The following is an 18,464-nucleotide window of genomic DNA, read 5'->3' as shown; positions in this document are numbered from 1 at the left end:
ACTCCTTCCCCTGAAAGTTAAAAGTGCAAAGAAACTGCCTAAGCATTAATGAATGGTACAACAGAGGTACAACAACACAAAAGCTGTTTTATTAAATCTGTTTTAATATACGAACAATAGTATACTTACACTCCAAGCATGGGATTCAGTTCCACGTTAATATATCAGTATTTAGATCATCATGAAAATAACTATGTTCTGTCTGGTGAACTAAATAACCTCTCCAGACTCCGCTGACTTAGACTCGTTAGACCACCATTGAGCATACCAAGAACTTTGAATCTACCTCAAATAGAGACACCTTCAGTCAGATCTCTTAGTCTATATCTGAAGCCCACCCTAAATGCTGAATCAAAAAAATCTACACACACACACACACACAGAGTCTGTCATTTTTACTAAATTTGGCAACATATGGAACTGACAACAGTTACACTCACCGCAGTAGTAATGAGGACAACAGTAATGTATGGTATTAAGGTCTACAGTGAGAATTTCCCCTTCATCACACAAAGGAACAGGCTCAATACAGGATTCACAAACTAAATATAAAAAAAAAAAAACCCAGACATTTACAAAGTTTTAAATACTAAAAAGTTAGCACATGTGAATTCCATTTAATAGACTAAATAACAAGTAATATTGTGTTTATTAATCATATAACAGAACTTTCATGGATTTTATATAAAAACTTAATAAAATTCTAGTATGATGTTCAAAATTATGTTGGAAAGAAAAGATCCTCAAACTCAAAAATAATTATGCTCCAGTCAGCCTGATCCATGTGAAGTCTCACTGACCTCTCCAAGAATTCCTGGCTTAAGTTACTTGGTTTAGAATTATTGTCTGGTTTTGTAATTTTTGACTATTCCTTAGTTCTCCATAAAAATATTAGAGGCTTCTTACCACAGAGATGTGAGAAACAACAGGGATCGTCCTGTTTTGCTTCAACAATAAATTGATCTTCTCTGCAGTCCAGCTGGGAAGCATTGAAACAAACTGAAGGATCACATTCTGTAGGATGCAAAACAAACACTATCACAAAAGGGGTCACTGAGACAATACTAAAAAGATAAAGAAAATATATTCTTGATCTACTTAGTAAAACAAAACACTCCAAATTGACTGTAAATCAGAAATGACACAAAACTCAAACACAAAAAAAATATTGGAGAATGAGGAAAAGAACCATATCTCATTGCCTGGTGCTATTTACGGTGTCCCATTCTGTTAACAGTCAAAACAACTTGTAATGTAAATTTTTTTTCAACATACAATGCAAGTATGGAAAACTTCCCAGTAACTGTGGTTTTGTATTTCCCTTACCACATCGGTACTGTGGACAGCAGGACAGGGGATGGTAGCCTACCACTAATTTTTCAGTGGGTTTGCATGTTGGAATAATGGCATCACACAATGATATGTTACATTCTGTGGAATAAAAAAAAAAATCAATTTTATTGTATTTAAACAGATACAATTGCAAGTTCTATAGCTCAAGATATTTATACCATCTAGTACAGTGATCCACTAAATAAGAGCAGCCCAAGACAGCTTAAAGTGCACTCCATACCATCATGTAGACCTTTGAGCACAACACAAGCAAGCAGGTATATCCCTCCTAAAACAGGAGGGATATAGCTGGCTTCCTATACCTGAAGCCAGCTAAAATGTCCCACTGATTTCCCCTAAGTAAATTGACAATACAGCATTGGTTACAGGTATCTAATGAGCAAAAGCATCACATCAGCTGGACCATTTGTTCTCCTTTTCCTTGAAGACGTTAAGAAGAAATAAGTACATTTTGCTTAATGTTTTAGGAGGAATAAGTTTATTCTTTTTCCTAACAGCCATGGTTAGACAGAATATTAGTATGCAGTGATCAGCTCACAGAAAACCACATCTGGAAAACAGCAGTAGATCAGAGGATACTGCTTGTCACACCAAAGCACTATTAAGGAAAGCAAACAGGGTCTGATGACTGCCCCAATTACCAAGGTACTTCTATTATCAAATATATATCAATTTATTATTGAGATATATATATTATTGATATATATTCTAAATTCCATGCAAGAGCTTAAAAAATAATTTTTGACAGAAGTTTTGTTTAACTGGTGAACTTCTAAGAAAAAAATTTATTTCAGCAAGTCAGTTCTTATATAGAAAAGAAGCCTGAATTCCTGGCCCAACCAGCCACAAGTACCTAAAAATGACTTCTGAAAAATGTTACCTTGAATCCTGCCTAAAGTTTGCCAGCTGCCAGTGAATGTTAAGCACTTACCTTACACTTCTGTTACTGAAAACAAGTGTGGTACATACCACAAACTTTCTTGGGACAGCAAGCTCTCTCTTCAATGACACTGACAATAACTTCTCCTTCTCTTTCACAGACTGGTGGTGGATCCTCACTGCATTCAGGTTCTACAGCAACAATGCTTCCATTTTCTAAACATCCATACATGCAACAGCCTCTCATGGACCCATTCCAGTTCTCCCCAGCAGAACGGGGTTGTCCTTTACTATCTGTACATGCTGGAAGAAAAATCCCATTACATCCCTTCGACAAGCAGATAGCTCCATTTTCTGTAAGCAACCACGAATTGCATAAAAGTATTGCATAAAATAATACATCTGTCAAGCATTATGATAAAGGAATCCAAGGAAGGATGATGACCTTAAAAGCCCCAAGGAACAAATGCTTCACTATGGATGAAAATGGGTGAAGGCAAGAGACAGAACCTGCCCATACTATTCCTCCCTGAGTACTAGAGGAAGAAAAGTTTCAGAGGTATGGAAGAATGACCATCATTTTTCCCCAACAGAAGTGCATCAGCACTGGGTCTTAAATGGAACTGAACTGAAAGCATAAACTGCTGTATCTTGAGACACAGCTAGGCTCTGTTGAATGGACCTCTACCAGACTCACACTTACTGAGGACTGGCATAGAACTTAAACTCTTACACTGAACTGTGGTTAATATCATCATATCTGCAAAACTACTCTGTTCTGATGTACTTACCACATTTTTCTTCTGGTATACAAAGGTCAGAGTCTGTTCTATGCAGAATGGTGCCATTTTTACAAACACAGTCTTCCCTCAAATAGGAGCAGGGAGAATCTTCATAGAACCATTTATTTAAGCATGTCTTGGCTTCACAGGGTTGCACACAAGGCTGGTATTCCTTGCCCTCAGGACAACTCAATGCTGCAAGAAATAAAAACAGGACATTGAGTGTTTCTGTTATTCTTTCAGCATTTCATTGCATAAATAGCTACTAAGAAAAAATGATTGTATCACAGAAAGTAGGCATTTATACTTTTAACAGTACTTCAGGTAAGCAACTCATTTGACTGAGATTAAACTCATTCATGACACTTTGACTAAAATAATACATCTTAAGAACTTGTACCCCAATTTACCCATGCTGTGATAAAATGAGATAGCACTTAGAATAATAATAGAAACTAGTATATTTTTAACTCATCACTAAACACTAAATCACTAAAAAACCTCATGACTAAAGACATATGGTGTATAGAATATGGCTACATGCTTACAACAGTAATCAGCTGTCCTCCATTTAATGCAGATGTTGTGCTTGTTGCACAAAGCCACATATGCAGAAAGTGCATCACACTCATAATTCCAAAAATAAGTACTGTTGATCCACATCTTCTCACAAAATTCCTGTGGTGACACCTAGGAACATATTGCAATTGGGAACTAAAAAGTATAAGGACTTTATGTAATTAAAATAAATCATTAATTACAAGAAATAATACAGCCCCAAGAGGAAAAAAGTCACTAGTAGTGCCTAACTTAAAAAACTCCTTTTTTCTCAGAACACTCATTCTACAAAACTTAAACAACTAGAATTCTTTACGCTTATCAGTAAACACAGAACACAGTCCTAAGGAGATTTTCACACAAGAGCTTTTCAGTATAGCCCTCTCAATTAAAAGTCAACAATCTCAGCTAAACATTTCTGCTATACCTTCCATAAAATCCTGCTGTGAATGAATTATTTATTACTCTCTTTCTATGTCTGTAGGACCTGATAGCCTATGCTACCAATTGCAGGTGATGCAACCTTTCTTACTTCTGCTGTTTCCTTTTGCATTAGTTCATAACATGGTGGAAAAGGCAGATTTTGTTTCATTCTGCCTATTCACTACTGTGCTGCACTGGTGCTACTCTCCCTTCTTGATTCCAAACTGCTTACCATTGCTCCCTCCCACTAAGTTTCTGTGGCAAATATAGCTCCTTCTTTTCAGAAGAACTCCCTTTTTTTCTATCTGGGAAAAATGAGGAGTGGTCTTGGGAATTTGAAGGAAGGGGTTCAGCTGTCTGCAATACTTTTAACAGCATTTGTCTGTGATGAAAACCAAAGTGCGACACAACACAGACTAAGGGTGGAAAGGCAGAACAGCAAGAAGTGAATCAGGAATCTGAACACATCTCTGAGAAGAAAAAGACACTTGAGCAATTAATCCTTTTTATTTTTAATTAAGTGGGGAAAGTCGGACCTCAGAGATTTGGGATTTCCTCATTTTCTGTTCTGGGAAGCAGCTGTGCTGCACTACCCACCTCTAGTGGCAGGCTGCATGCTACAGCTGTATCATTAGGAAGTACAGTTTTCAGAAACAAATTATAATTATTTTTGTAAGAAATGCTACCAAATTGTCACCATAATAGTGACTAGGTCAAAATTTGTTTAACTGGAAATTTCTTTAGTCAGATAAGTCTCAGACTGCATGAGTCACTGTTGTATGCAGCAGAAACACAAGGCTTTCTGTTCCAGTGACCCCAAGCAAGAATTCAACAAAAACAACCCTTTTGGAACGTATTTGTCTTGACATGATGATCTGGTGTCTCTCCTTTGAGAATTTCCTATTAATTATTTAAAAATAAATAATTTTTAAAACAGCATAATAGCACAGGGATCAATATAAATGCGTGTTTATGTTGGACAATGTGACAAAAGTACTAAAGGCAACATGATGGAGGTATTAGAGCCACCCATTCAGTTGTTCAACTGAAATATGAAAATAAGCAGAACACAAAAAATTTGCATATATCTCTCACTCTTTTCTTAATTATACAACTTTTATTTGAATTGCACCTGCAACTTTTCTGATCTTTGTACTCACTTTCTTGTGACAAGGGATGAAAATGCTTCTGTTTAACAGTTCCATACAGTATGTGCAGTTATCTTCAGTACAGTTTCTTACTGGCCTCCTGGTTGTTACATCAAGTGATTTCTCAATTTCCCAACTTTTAATGAACATTTCAATTTCCTCCATATTTGTAATTATGCTCATGTTTTGCATTTTCAGGTCATCACTAGGATCTCCATTACACACCCCTGGAGACAGAGCATTATATTCAAAGCACAAACAAACATGCCATATGCCTACTTTTGGGAAAGAAAAGTGCACTTAATAAGGTAAGATTAATATTGCGTCAGGCTGACTCGTGCAACTTAGTCACCTGAGTTTATAAATGAAAGTAGCGATATGTCCACCGTAGTTCCAACCTTCTGCTTGTGACTTTAGTTCTCACCTCAATGGCTAAGTAAAACAAGCAGATCATGCAGTACAGCTAATTATACCTTTTCCAACAATTAATTAACTTTTGAGAAAAGCTGCTACCAAAGTGTGGTGTTGAGTGTAGCAAACTCACTGATATGGCACTAGATTCTGATCTCATTCTACTGAACAGCCGTCAGCTCCTTGTGAGTAACTGCAGAGGCTTTCAAGTTAACTACTTGTCACCGATGATTTGACATGTATTGAAACTTAACTGAACACTCTAAATGCAAGAAGTTGTGAAAAGAATCTTTTGACGAACAAATTGCTTTCTCAAGAGAAAATATGGTTCTTACTCTATTTATTAATACAAAATCACTGGAAAAAAAACCACCTAGACCCCTGACATTCATTGGCTATCTGAATTCATTATTGTAGGTATTCTTTTGATTCATCAATTAAAATATATGATTCCTATAAGCACATAATAAGTGACTAATGCCAAAACTTTAATCTTCATACTAGTGTTTTATATCTCGGAACCGATCAGGCAAAGTCTTCTATCTTGCTTCCACTTTCCTTCTGCACCGTTAACCACACACTAAGCCCTCACCTTTGTGCTTCCAGCCCTGCAGTGTGATGCTCTCCAGGGTCCCTTGCTAGAACTGGGCTAGCTTGGTGTGACAGGCTGTTATTCTTTCAGACAGCATGGAGAAATACAGAAGATGCTATTTGCATGATAAGAAGCATTTGACAGTAGCACAGCATTCCACTGTTCTTAACTCTTCTGCTTCTTCCTGCAAATCACTAACTGCTGGAGTTAGAATTTGTAGGGTCATATTACAGAATTACAGAATCAATACAGCTTTTAAAAATAAAGCTGATGTACCAAATAGTCACACAATTTTTTCTATTATGAAAGGGAGAGGATTGAAGAATCCCCATCAGGAATTAACAGCAGAGAATAGGACAGGAGAGCTAAAGAAGGTTTCAGATTTTCCTGCAAAATATCGAGTAAAGCAGCACTTTAAAGCGAAGTTTGGATCTGTCTGCAAAGTCTTCCTCTTTGTATCTTCTCATGGCACAAAGAGCAACTCTTCTATGACTATTCTATAATTCTTCCTACATTTGATCTCATTTCATCCCACTCTTTCAGCATTGTATAAAGAGGATGGCATGATACTGGGAAAAGATGCAGGGCCAACATTCATGTTCTCTCCCTAGATCTAGGAGAACTTTCCTTTTGTTCAATCAGAATATAGCAATTGATTTTAAAGATTTGATTTGTTTACAATTAAAGCATATCTGAATCGCACTGTTTGCTTTTAAAACTAAAAGTGGTTTAAAAGATCATAAAAAGTTTGGTTTCCTTTTCAGTGTGGGGTAGACTATATAAAATTACAATTCACCAGAAGAGGAACATTTATGATAGAATTAAAGCAATTCTGAAATACCTGCTTACAATTCTCCATATTATTCATTCGGGCAGAGTTATAAAAAGGCTATCAGGGAAGCCTGAAACATGCTAAATTTACCATCATTGTAATTCAAGTCTGAGACAACTCAGCACAGTTTTGGACCCTAGATTCAACCTCAAGAGGTCTAAATTCAGGTTCACTATCCTCAGGAGACTTGAGCCCTTCCCAAGATAAAATCTTTTTTCGGTATTTGCATAGCTAACAACAACAGTTGTTAGCTATTGCTAACAACAGACAGTTACTCTTTTCTCCATAATCACTGAAATATACTGTCACTACCTGAACTTCTTTAGCAGCCACTTCTCCATTGAAAATTTTTCCCTTTTCTTCACTTCAACAATATTCTTAAAAACAGGCAGAAATAAGTAATTTTTTTAAAAGCTATTTAGATACAATGTGCTGATCACCACTTGTTCTAAAAAGTACTTTATTAGCATGCAGTGCTTTCAAAACAGAATGATTAATTTATTGGTATTAATTAGCAGTATTTCACAAGCCCACATCACATAGGATTGTCATCATAGCTAGTGAGGGTCACAAGGAGAGTTATAAGGACAGCTGGTCACAGACACAAAAGAGAGTTGCAAATTTCAAATGGGAAGTCATTAAATAAGAAAAAAATTGTGACCATAGCCTCACCACAAAGTCCTTCTGTCTTCATCGATGTGTTAGAGTGTAATCCATACTGTATATCTATGATGCCTGTAACATGAGCCCACTTGATGCTAATACCAGCTGGGGTATTAACGACATACATTGCACCAGTATCCTGAATACTCAGTCCTTCTTTTGAAAATGGTAATGGTTGAATTACAGAATCCACTACTACCTAAAATAAACCAAACACATTTTAGGAATAAAAACAGATTGCAATTATCAATTCTATATGTATTACTATTTAATAAAGAAAGTTATTTTTTTTACAGCCTCTACCACATACAACAGTCACAGTGCTAGCAACACAGAGCTTCCCATCAGTGTCATTCCCTATAACTGCAAATGAAGTAGGCATGAGAAAAAAAATCTTTTCTGATTAAGGAAGGAATAAATCTTATTTATCATATATTGTATTATAAAACAAAACCTCATTCCAACTATTCAACGTTATCTGTTCTGACTTGTAATTGACTAGTAGGAAAGGCAGATTTAGTGTTTATCCCATCTTGGAACACTTTTTGCTCAATTTTAGGGTTTCTGCAAATAAAATCTCAAGTATAACTTCTTTTCCAGTTTCTTTAAAATCTCTAAAGAACTTTAAAGTGTTATTTTGGGTAAATGACAGATAAGTGAAGCATGGTATCAGAAATGTATATTTTTTGCTCCTAGGATACCATAAATTACTGGGAACCTGAACTGCAAAACTATTCCTAATCCTGTAATACATAATTTTAATTCCAATTTATTACATTCTACAACAGAATAGCTCTCCAGCTATTTTTTAAGTGTACATACTGTTGATGTATACTTACTTTTCTTGCTAAGCGATTGATAAGTATTTTACATGTGGGTGTTGTGACATTTAATTTCTTAAAACAGAGCCCTGAAGTGCTCGCAGGTGGAACCTTGAAAGAAAAGTGACAAATGAGTTTAATTACTGTTGTTTTTCTATTTCTGTGCCAGTGTTATTGGGAATTTTTATCAATATATGTAACATTAATGCATTTTATAATTAGTAAAATAAAAAAGTACTTACTAGTTTTCTTATTGAATTTGCGCTCTGGAAAACATTAAAAAAAATTAGAAGTGCAATGATAATCAGCAGCATTTTTATTTATCAAAAATAAGTTGACTATTTTCTTCGTCTTTGAAGTTCTTCTACAATCAGCTAAATAATTACACTAATTTAATATATTCCTTATAAATAATAAAAAATACACGCTTCCCAGCTAAAGTAGTGCACATGCTGAAAGGCCCTTTCAAAAAATATTTCTTAAAGAACTACAGCTATAGACTTCTAAAGCTCATCTGCCTATATGTTCTACGTTCCCACCTCTAGACTGTAACCAAGAAACATTGAAGAGAGCAATTTCATAGAAAACCTCTAAACCAGTGCACGACTGTTGTACTTAACAGTCTTAAAGTTCAAGTATACAGTTGCCCAGTGAGAGTAAATAAAGAGGGATGGGAGGGAAAAGAAGCCTGTTGAAGTTCCTCATCAGTAACTTGTTTATCCACAAACCAACGATGGAAACAAGCCAGTTGCTCAAGGGCTGCATAAATTATGACTACAGGCAATGCAAAGGAAATGTATTTATAGGTTCTAAGGATGAGACTGACCTGACCTTAACTGGCAGTCTAAAATAAAGTGGCCAGATCCCCTCTGTAGGCAATGCAGAGTTAGACAACTACAAAGAACAACTCACCACAGTAATCCCAATGTCATTAATACATTCCTAAAATAACTACAAAATATCTTTTGTGACTATTCAAAATATTTTAGTATTTTGACCATATGGTAAAGTATAAATTCAAGGCCACAAGAAGACTTGTGCGTGAAGAGCCTGAAAGGAGACATGAAGATTCAGAAGTTATGGTACCTCTTCTAATTTAAATGTAACCTACATTTGAATTTCCTTATAACAAAACAATTACTATTTAACCTGAGACAAAATACTTTTGTCTAGACAGCATGATTAAGCATGTTCCTTGAAAATTAAATAACTTGCCATTTTTCAATGGGTATGGCTTTTATATCTAAGTTTTAATTGACATATTTTTGCAGAATTTCATCCCTATAACAAAAAAATTCAAGAAACTATTACAATTATTGCAGAAATGCAAGAATCTTACCTGATTAGCAGGACATTTTTCAATATGAGCAACAATAATTTCTCCTGGTAACTTGACTAAAATATAGGAAGCCATATTGCAGAGGGCTATGTTGTTTCCATCAAATGTAATAATACTCAGTTCAGACAGTACAGAACATTGACCTAAAAAAGTCATTTAATGAGGTTAACACAAAACCAAATACAGGACATTTCTAAAACCTTTCAGTTCTAACATTATTTTCTTTCACATATTCGTTCATACATATATTGATGACCTTGTTCTGCAGACAGCATATTGAGCCATAAGCAGAACCAAGTGCTTAGGTTACTCAGCGGAAATATCTTAACCTACTTTTGTGTGCCCAAGATGGAGAATGTTTAAAATGGTGAAAATTTTCACTTAAGACAATGTTTTACAGGCAAGGTCAATGAATCTGTACAGCGTGAGCTAAAATATATGCATTAAAATGTACATATTTTTGAGATACTGATAACAGGGAATTTTCTGTCCGATCTCGAAACAAATATAAAGTGTAATATGGGTTTCATTAACCAGTGACAAATTACCATTAACCAATAACTGCAAGGTTTAAATACGACTTCTCTTTAGCCTTTTTTTTCCCTTGGCAGACACTCATCTGCCAGTTTCTGCAGTTTCTAAGCATGAGTAAAGCTGCAATTAGAGTAACTGAAATTGAGGGGTTCTGTCTTTCAGAAAATGCTAGCAATTTTTTTTTCTTCACAAAATGTTGAAATCTTAACACTTTTCCTGATAGAAATTCTGAAATGTCTCAGCTGGGAAACATTGATGTTCATGCGGCAGATGTCATTTCAATATTTTCATTCAAAACAAAATATTTTGATTCTCTTGAATGTTATAATATAATCTGATTGAATGTCAATTCAAATATACCAAAACATTCAGTATATTTGATTCTGTTTTGCTGATGAATAGCTCTTTTAAATTCATTGCAGTATTCAACCTCATATTCCCACTGGAATAAACCCTTAATTTATTACTTGAAATGTACAGATCAAGACACTATATTTTATTAAAAAATAAAACAGTGACTTACAGGGACATTCCCATTCTGGACAACAACTATCAGTGTTAACTTGAACAGGCATTCCTCGAAAACCACAATCTGGCTTCTGCACATCCTTAGGGCAGTTCCTTGAAAGATTGTATAACATCCAACCCATATTAACACATACATACTGGCTACATTTGTCAACAGATTCAAGGTATCTTGGCTGTCATATAAGGAAAAAAAAAACAACCAGAATCAGCTCTAAGTTCATTGCCTTTATGAAGTCGAAACAATTACTCGTCCATCCCCCTGCTCTGAGAGAGTATCAGCATATCTACCTGCCCCTCATCAGTTATTTTGGAATGATTTGCATTTGTGTGGTTGTAACAGGTGGCAACAATACATGTTCCATCTAACAGCACACCTGTCCTGTTCCATCTAACTTTGGTGGAATACCCTACAAAAAGCATTATCCATTGAGGCTATGCATTATAGTCAGCAATAATCTGAAGCACTTTAAGAAACACAAAATCATGCATTCCCATGAGGTTAAACCATATGTCAAAGAAACAAATGGGAAAAGGAAAGACAGAGTGAGATTATGCAGAAACCAAAAAATTCCATGGATTATGGCTTTTTCTGCACCTCAGTAATATATTTAGCTATATTTAGAACAAGCATATAGCTTTAAAGCCTTTTTTTTCAGAGTAATACATCCAAGCTGTAGAACATACTGGGCCAGTGTAAGAGCAACAATAAAACTGTCTTCTAAGAATAACTGGGTATTTAAAAATATACAAATTAAATAGAAAATAGGAACTATTTAAAATCTCTGGTATTACATACATAGCATAACAGAATAGACTAAAAAGTAATATACAATTTAACATACAGGGACAAGTAAAACTGATCATACCACACACTCAGATGATGTAGACATCAGTGTATGCATCATCGTACCAAAGTAAGCCTTGTCAGCTACACCTGTTGTTTCTGAAGAGGAAGGTAGAGCCATTCCACCACTAGAATGAGATAAACCTATTTTAGTTCTCTCTGTGGCCTCTGCTAAACTAAAATAATGTTTAATCGGTTTCTGTGTTGGGATTTTGGACCTATCTGATGTTGTTAGACCTGAGACTCCAGAAAGAGACATATTTTTTACTGAGGTTGTATTTCTTGAAAAAAGCGAACTCTGGACTGCAGTTAATGGCAAATAAGGCAGGGAAGATCTGTCAGTTGTGGTTGCCTTTATCTTGGTAAAATTTCTTTGCTCATATGAAGTCTGACCACTTTGTGAAATTTCCACAGTTCTCTCATATGAGGTTGAGTATTTAACTTCTGAAACTGTATATGAGGTACTCTTCATCTGTGATAATGGACTTGTAGTACCAGTTGTTTTCATTACAATAATTTTTGGAGTTTCTTTAGTGCTCTGGGAAGCTTGAGTTACTGCAGTTGTAAACAAAGATCTGTGTGTTTCTGTGGTGGTAAGAACTGAAGCTGAAGTCGTATAAAAATCCAAGTCAGCAACAAAAGGATCAGTGGTTTTTGTAGTAATCCTAGAGGCTAGAGTAGTGCCTGAAGTAACTAATAAACTGGCTGAAGAGCTAGGTGGTATTTTTGCAAAAATATAAGGTACTTTTGAGGATGTGGCATTCACTGTTGTGTTCGTGATCATTGGTGTAGTGGATTGAGTGATGATTCCAGCTGATATGGCTGATATTTTTCCATCTTCTTCCGAAGAACTTACCGAAGAACTCTGCTTTCCTAGAGAAACATTAGAGATATGAGTGGTCTTAGGAGGAGGTGAAGGCATAGAGGGCTGGCTTTCTAAAATGGCTTCAGAAATTTTAGGCATTAGTAAAGAGGGCTTTAAAATGGATGATTTTAGTGCTGCTGAAAGGTTGGTAGAAGGGCTTATATTTAAAGTGAATTTAGAAAAATCCACACAAGTCAGAACGTCTGTAACTAGAATTTTTGACATTCCTTGTGTATCTAGAGATGAAACTGATTCTCCAGTAGCAGTTATATTTTGTGTTAGTGATGAAGTGCTATCTACTGTGGGAATCAATTAAGAACTTGTAGTCTGAAATGTCACATAAGATGGTACTGATGTTGATGACAAGGTTGTAAATAAAGACGATGACCTCGTAAGAGAAGGATCTTAAGGAATGAAAGTGCCTGAACTTTGAGCCACAGGGTCAGTTCTCAGTTCTGTATCTGAACTGCTTGGGTACTCTGTAATTTCTGAAGTGGTTACTGATGTAGCATTTAGAGGTAATACCGATGTCCTGAGAGGGAAGACTGTAGACATAATGGATTTCATTGGCTTTTTAGAAGTGGATGACACTGAAATCAGTATGCATTATATACTTATTTTCTCTTGAGGCTTTACTTACTATAGACACGTCAGAGATTCTGAATTGAGTTGAGGAATGGAAGCTGTAGAAGGTATTTTATAAACACTTTTGGAGGCAACAGTGACAGCTGCCATAACTTTGGGCTTTATGGAGGTAATCAAGGAATGCACTGCTATAGATACTGCGCATGTTACAGAAGGAGTTGAAGAAGTGTTTATAGGGATTTGAGAAGCAACTTGAGGTGCAGATACAGTTATTAGTGGCAGAGCAGCATAAATACTGCCCTTTTTTAATGGAGATGCCTGCTTGGGAACAGTGATCGAAATTTGCACTGAAGATAAAAATGGCTTTGGAGAAAAACTAGCTGTAGAACTTGCATTTAATGATATCAGAGAAGTTTTAGACAAGGGCTTTGCTGTTTTGAAATATGAAACTGTGATCAATTGAGGAAAACTTAGAGCTAGCAAATCTAGTAGTCATAGGAATTTGAGGAACAGTTGAAGTCAGTGCAGAAAACCATGTTGGATAAACTGCAGTTTGATCAATGCAAGACCTCATTCTAACAGATGAAGCAGATATAGAAGTAGATGTGCTTATAGTCAACCATGGACCTAGAAGAAATACAGGTCTTGTGAAAGTTGCTCTGCCAGCCAGCAAAGCAGACAAAGACACTTCAGAGGATATTTCAGCTCTTTAAAATTACTTACTGAAGGACTTTTACCCTTCCCAATCCCTGCAGACAGCTCAGAAGTGACAAAAGATGGGTTGAAGGTTAAAGTTGTTAATGCTGAGGTAGGGGAACTGTTCCTAGCCGAGTGGTTGGTGTTTCAAGTGAAAATGGAACTACCAGTAGGGAGGTGGGTGTTAATAATGCAGAATGTGTTGGAATTGGACTTGCACTAAGCTGTTGGAGTTGCTATTGTAATAGGTAAAATTAAAGATGTATTAGAACTGACAGCATGTGATATGACTGCTGATGCTTGAAGAAGAGTTGGAAAATATGTTGAAGAGATGAGTTTGGAAGGGACAGTAGAGCTGGCTGTGCTGTGAAGTACATCAGAAGGGTTCACTGTACTTGGTAATGAAAATGTTGAATAGGTGGCTGCATTAGATGATTCCAATGAGTAAAAGTCTGTAATGGACTGTGCTGACATATTCATTCCCCTTAAAGTTGTCTTTGCCTCCACGGTTATTTTGTCTGTCACACCGATATGAGTTGGTTCATTCACCAAAGTAACAAATAAAGGAGGTGTCTGAGGAAATCCCTCCATGGTAGCATCTGTGTGAGAGATTAACCATGAAGGTTTTGTTCCAATTTCTGATCCTGTAGGTGTCACAGGTATGCCTAAAAGGAAAAATGCATGTTTCACTGTCTTTTATGGATTATTAGTAAAGCAAAACAGCGACATCTATCTCTATTCAAGTCCCATTTAAATATTAGCAAATCAGAGCTTGCCAATGGTTCCAGGTTGCCTGATGACTTTGAGGAACTCATATGACTCAATTTTCAAATTTTCTTTGCAAATGAAGTAGTTAATTTTTTATTATTAGTGAAAATCTTGATTTCACAGAGCAGTTTTGAAACAACAAGGGAATACCATAGAAAATTCAGTAAATCCAAAACAGTAAAATATTTGGAATAAACTTTTTACTAGTAAATATCAAACACAATGTATTTAATTCAAAATTTGTAAAATAAAATAAGATATAGTATTAAAACTTAATTTTAATATTAAAAGAATACTGTACCCTCCAAAATAAGCAAGCAATGTGGTATCATTACACACTAGAACTTATGAAATAGATGTTTTGAGTTTGTTAGTGGTGTCCCACCATCTGAAAAGAATGAACTTTTTGCCACAGCAGTATTTCTTTCTTTTGGGATCTTTCTCTTATATGTGTAATATACTAGCATTATATACTCAAATACAGTTGTCATGAGTATAACATCATGTCTAAAGGTTATATTTAACCCACAATTAGAGAAATTCAGTTTTAAATATAGCTTGTTTGAATGTAGAAGCTGTATTTTGGGAATGGACTGGGAATGGACAGGGAATTGAGTCTATGTCCCAGAGAGACAATCTTCAACAGAAAGATGTTCTGAAAAAGTACTTAGTTTCAAAAAATGAACACTTGACTAAGCCTTTCCTGGGATCTCTAGAGTAAGGTACAAGTTTAAACCAGTATAATAAAATATACTTACAGTCTTCTGGATAAACACATCTATGTGTGACCTCATCGAGGATCATGTTTTTGGGACAGTATGGCATGCATCCTTCAACCCTATAAAATATTTTATAGTCAATTCTGAAGCCACAGTGGAAGTATAAATTAACTTTAAATTATTTTATTTGGAAAAAAAAAATCAAATGTCTCCCCTATCAAAGGGGACATTACATTTCTAATGTAATGGCAAACACAGAATTTTGAGGCATTTTAAGGTCAAAACGTTATTGAACAGCACAGTTCTGTTTCTAAATTGTTAATAGTTGATTCTTTTGAATAGGCTGATGAACATGATAGCTACTTCCACAATCAGGTGGAAGCTTATTCCCTAAGCAGAAAGGTTTTCCAAAGAATGATGAATGTTCATTTGAAACATTAAAATATTTAAACTAACTCTATAGAAAATCTTTTGTTGTGTACTTTCAGCATAGGACAGTGCAGAGACTCCATATATTCCCATATTTTTTTATTTTGGGAGAACTATTTAATAAGAAAATCATGGCATTAACAACCAGTGTGCCCATATGGAAAACACTAAGAATACAAACACAGAAAATTAGCAATATTATTAATATTCCAAATCATAAGCTGCATATGCCTAGGGAGGTAGTCTGAAATTCAAAATATCCTTTCTTTTCCAACACATTGTGCCTTCAGTTTTTAGGTATTTTTTCTTTTAGTTTGTTCTGGTTCCATAGATGCCAAGGAAGAACTGTGGAGACAGGAAATCTCGTCACTAAGACACAAGCTAATATCACCCGTGTAAAATCACTCTCTATGGCAATGACTACCTCTTAGTATACAAGTTCCCTCCTCTCACAGGAGAGGGCGCATTACTCCCTTACTTTACCTACAGTTTTTGATCTCCGTCACATAAACACCAGAAAGATGTAGTCATTTTATCATCACGGGATGCTGGTTTAGGATGTGAATATAAATCCACAGAAGGAAATAGCCTTCATTTAATTTTATAGCTTTCTGCTTAACCACTACCAGAAGCTAATCCTCTTGGCTAAATACTAACCCTCTTGTGTTGAAATATTGCATATAAACAAGAATATATACCGTGGGAAATAAGAGGCTTATTACAAATATTTTTATATGACTCGTGAGAGTTTCTCACAAGAGTGAAACTGAAATCTGGATGAGTAAAAATGAATGGATATTGCGAGTGCAGTAATCTTCATAAAGCATATGGTATACATATTACAAAAACAATACAGTAGCAATATGAGCTTAATTTTACTTACGGAGGAAGGAATCTACACGCTATTCCTTCAGGATCGCTACATGTCTTAAAACAAGGATTGGCACAAGACTCATATCGCCATTCACAGATCCTTCTATAAGGCACAGAAGCACTAAGTTCTGAGAAAGAAGGAAAGGGTATTATTTATTGATTGTATAGTCAATCAACCATAAATTTATAGCTTTTTCTATACCATATATTGGTTTCAGACAGATGAAAACATGGAAGCCAAATAGACAAACTCTTCAGAACTTTCAAATAGGTGAAATTTTGTTCAATTTCAAGTATTTTAGATTCATTCAAGCTAGAAGACACTTCAAGCTTCAACAATAAAAACAGCTACTCTTACAATATATTCTGTTTACAAACCTTAAAAATTAGTTGAAGATAGTGAAGACATTGTTGGTTGCAGAAGCAATACAATTACCCAGTTTATTTAAAAGATTAAATATCTATATATCTATGAATATCTAAATATCTATACATCACTAATGAAATATTAACATGCATCATTTTCTGACATGTGAATTTTGTTTTGAAAGTGTAAACAAATGAAAATGTAGTTCAAAGATAAAGTGACCATCATCTGCAAAAATTAAAAAATAATAGCATTTTGAGATGGAATGAAAGACAAAGAAAGAAAGGAATTAAAAACAGGGTAACAAAATTTGTTACTATTGCTGATGAAAGACAAGTGCTCTGAAGGCAAGTAGAAAAAGAATACTTATCTCTGGGGATTATGCATAATTTACCTTCAATGCTAAAGCTACTGAAACGTTTGAATTCTTCTGAATCATTGTACTTTGCCACTTTAACACTGGATGAGGTGAGAATGATGAAAAAGCCTTTTTTACTGTGCAGTTCAAAGGCACTGAGCCCTGGACTCCAGAGACCACGGTGGTGGAAGAAGGTGGCTCGTCTCTGAAAGGAGGCACTTGCCTGCCACTGTTCCAGCCCAATGGTTTCATTGTCATGTACGTACAGAAAGTAGTTTGGTCTTTCAGCAGATTCCAGGGAAACAAGAGAGAGAGCTTCCAGAGGAGAAAAAAATAATAATTATAGTAAGATTTTCACAGAAAACAACTTACAATTGAGATTAAATTACATATATTGGCTTTTAAGTGGTTCCTTTTAAACACATGCTTTTTACAAAAAAATATTTCAGGCTTATGTTACACAAAAGATGGTTGGAAATGCAGTGCAGAGTCTAAAAGAGATTGATCATATAATCCAGAACCACCAGGGAGCTAATCAGTTAGATCAAAACTACATTCAGCCTACTGCTAACAGCCTTCAAAATTATTCATAAGCAGACTTAGACTGGAACTTGCTCAGATTGGGAGTTTTTTCTCAAGTTTGGACAAATGTCTGACAACTTAGGGGTACCCAAATTTCATTAGTAAATAACATCAAATTGTATGAACATGCTTGACTTCATCTTGAGGTCAGGGGGTTTTTTACATACAGTCATATCCAGCAATACAGTAAGAAAACCTGTTGCCAAATAAGAGACTTGACCCTCTGTTTGCTCTGCCCATGCCAGAAATCAAAAGTGAAGAAAATTCTCTGAAAATGAAAGAACTTGATTTTTAACTTGAATAAAGTCTTAAAGTGTCTTTATTCTACATGAATACTATCTCATTCCTCATGGATATGAAACCTACCTGTGTACTGCACAGATATAATGAATATTTTACTTCTGCTTTACATTAGTTGGAGAATTGACAAGACTGATTTAATTCTTTTGTTCTATGTATTTTTCATTTCAAAATCACATCTAAGAACCTAATTTCCCCACTGAAAAAAATTCAAA

At 35.3% G+C, this 18,464-nt stretch overlaps 1 protein-coding gene across 1 annotated transcript in view; it reads right to left on the bottom strand.

Annotated features, from left to right (window-relative positions):
- OTOGL (otogelin like) overlaps positions 1–18,464 on the bottom strand; it is an 87,862-nt gene that overhangs the window by 13,896 nt on the left and 55,502 nt on the right. Inside the window, exons 31-47 of the mRNA XM_017804250.1 lie at positions 17,404–17,682; positions 16,653–16,770; positions 15,380–15,459; positions 14,126–14,518; positions 11,730–12,871; positions 10,859–11,036; positions 9,802–9,944; positions 8,705–8,728; positions 8,481–8,573; positions 7,651–7,840; positions 5,156–5,370; positions 3,563–3,704; positions 3,024–3,209; positions 2,323–2,535; positions 1,327–1,431; positions 907–1,014; positions 441–542 (exon numbers count right to left, since the gene is read on the bottom strand). Of these exons, the coding sequence (XP_017659739.1) occupies positions 441–542; positions 907–1,014; positions 1,327–1,431; positions 2,323–2,535; positions 3,024–3,209; positions 3,563–3,704; positions 5,156–5,370; positions 7,651–7,840; positions 8,481–8,573; positions 8,705–8,728; positions 9,802–9,944; positions 10,859–11,036; positions 11,730–12,871; positions 14,126–14,518; positions 15,380–15,459; positions 16,653–16,770; positions 17,404–17,682 (3,711 nt within the window). The remainder of the gene's footprint in view (positions 1–440; positions 543–906; positions 1,015–1,326; positions 1,432–2,322; positions 2,536–3,023; positions 3,210–3,562; positions 3,705–5,155; positions 5,371–7,650; positions 7,841–8,480; positions 8,574–8,704; positions 8,729–9,801; positions 9,945–10,858; positions 11,037–11,729; positions 12,872–14,125; positions 14,519–15,379; positions 15,460–16,652; positions 16,771–17,403; positions 17,683–18,464) is intronic.

This window comes from Lepidothrix coronata, unplaced genomic scaffold (assembly GCF_001604755.1).
Source record: "Lepidothrix coronata isolate B3197 unplaced genomic scaffold, Lepidothrix_coronata-1.0 Scaffold9, whole genome shotgun sequence".
Lineage (NCBI taxonomy): Eukaryota > Metazoa > Chordata > Aves > Passeriformes > Pipridae > Lepidothrix > Lepidothrix coronata.
This window is presented reverse-complemented; position numbering and strand designations above follow the sequence as displayed.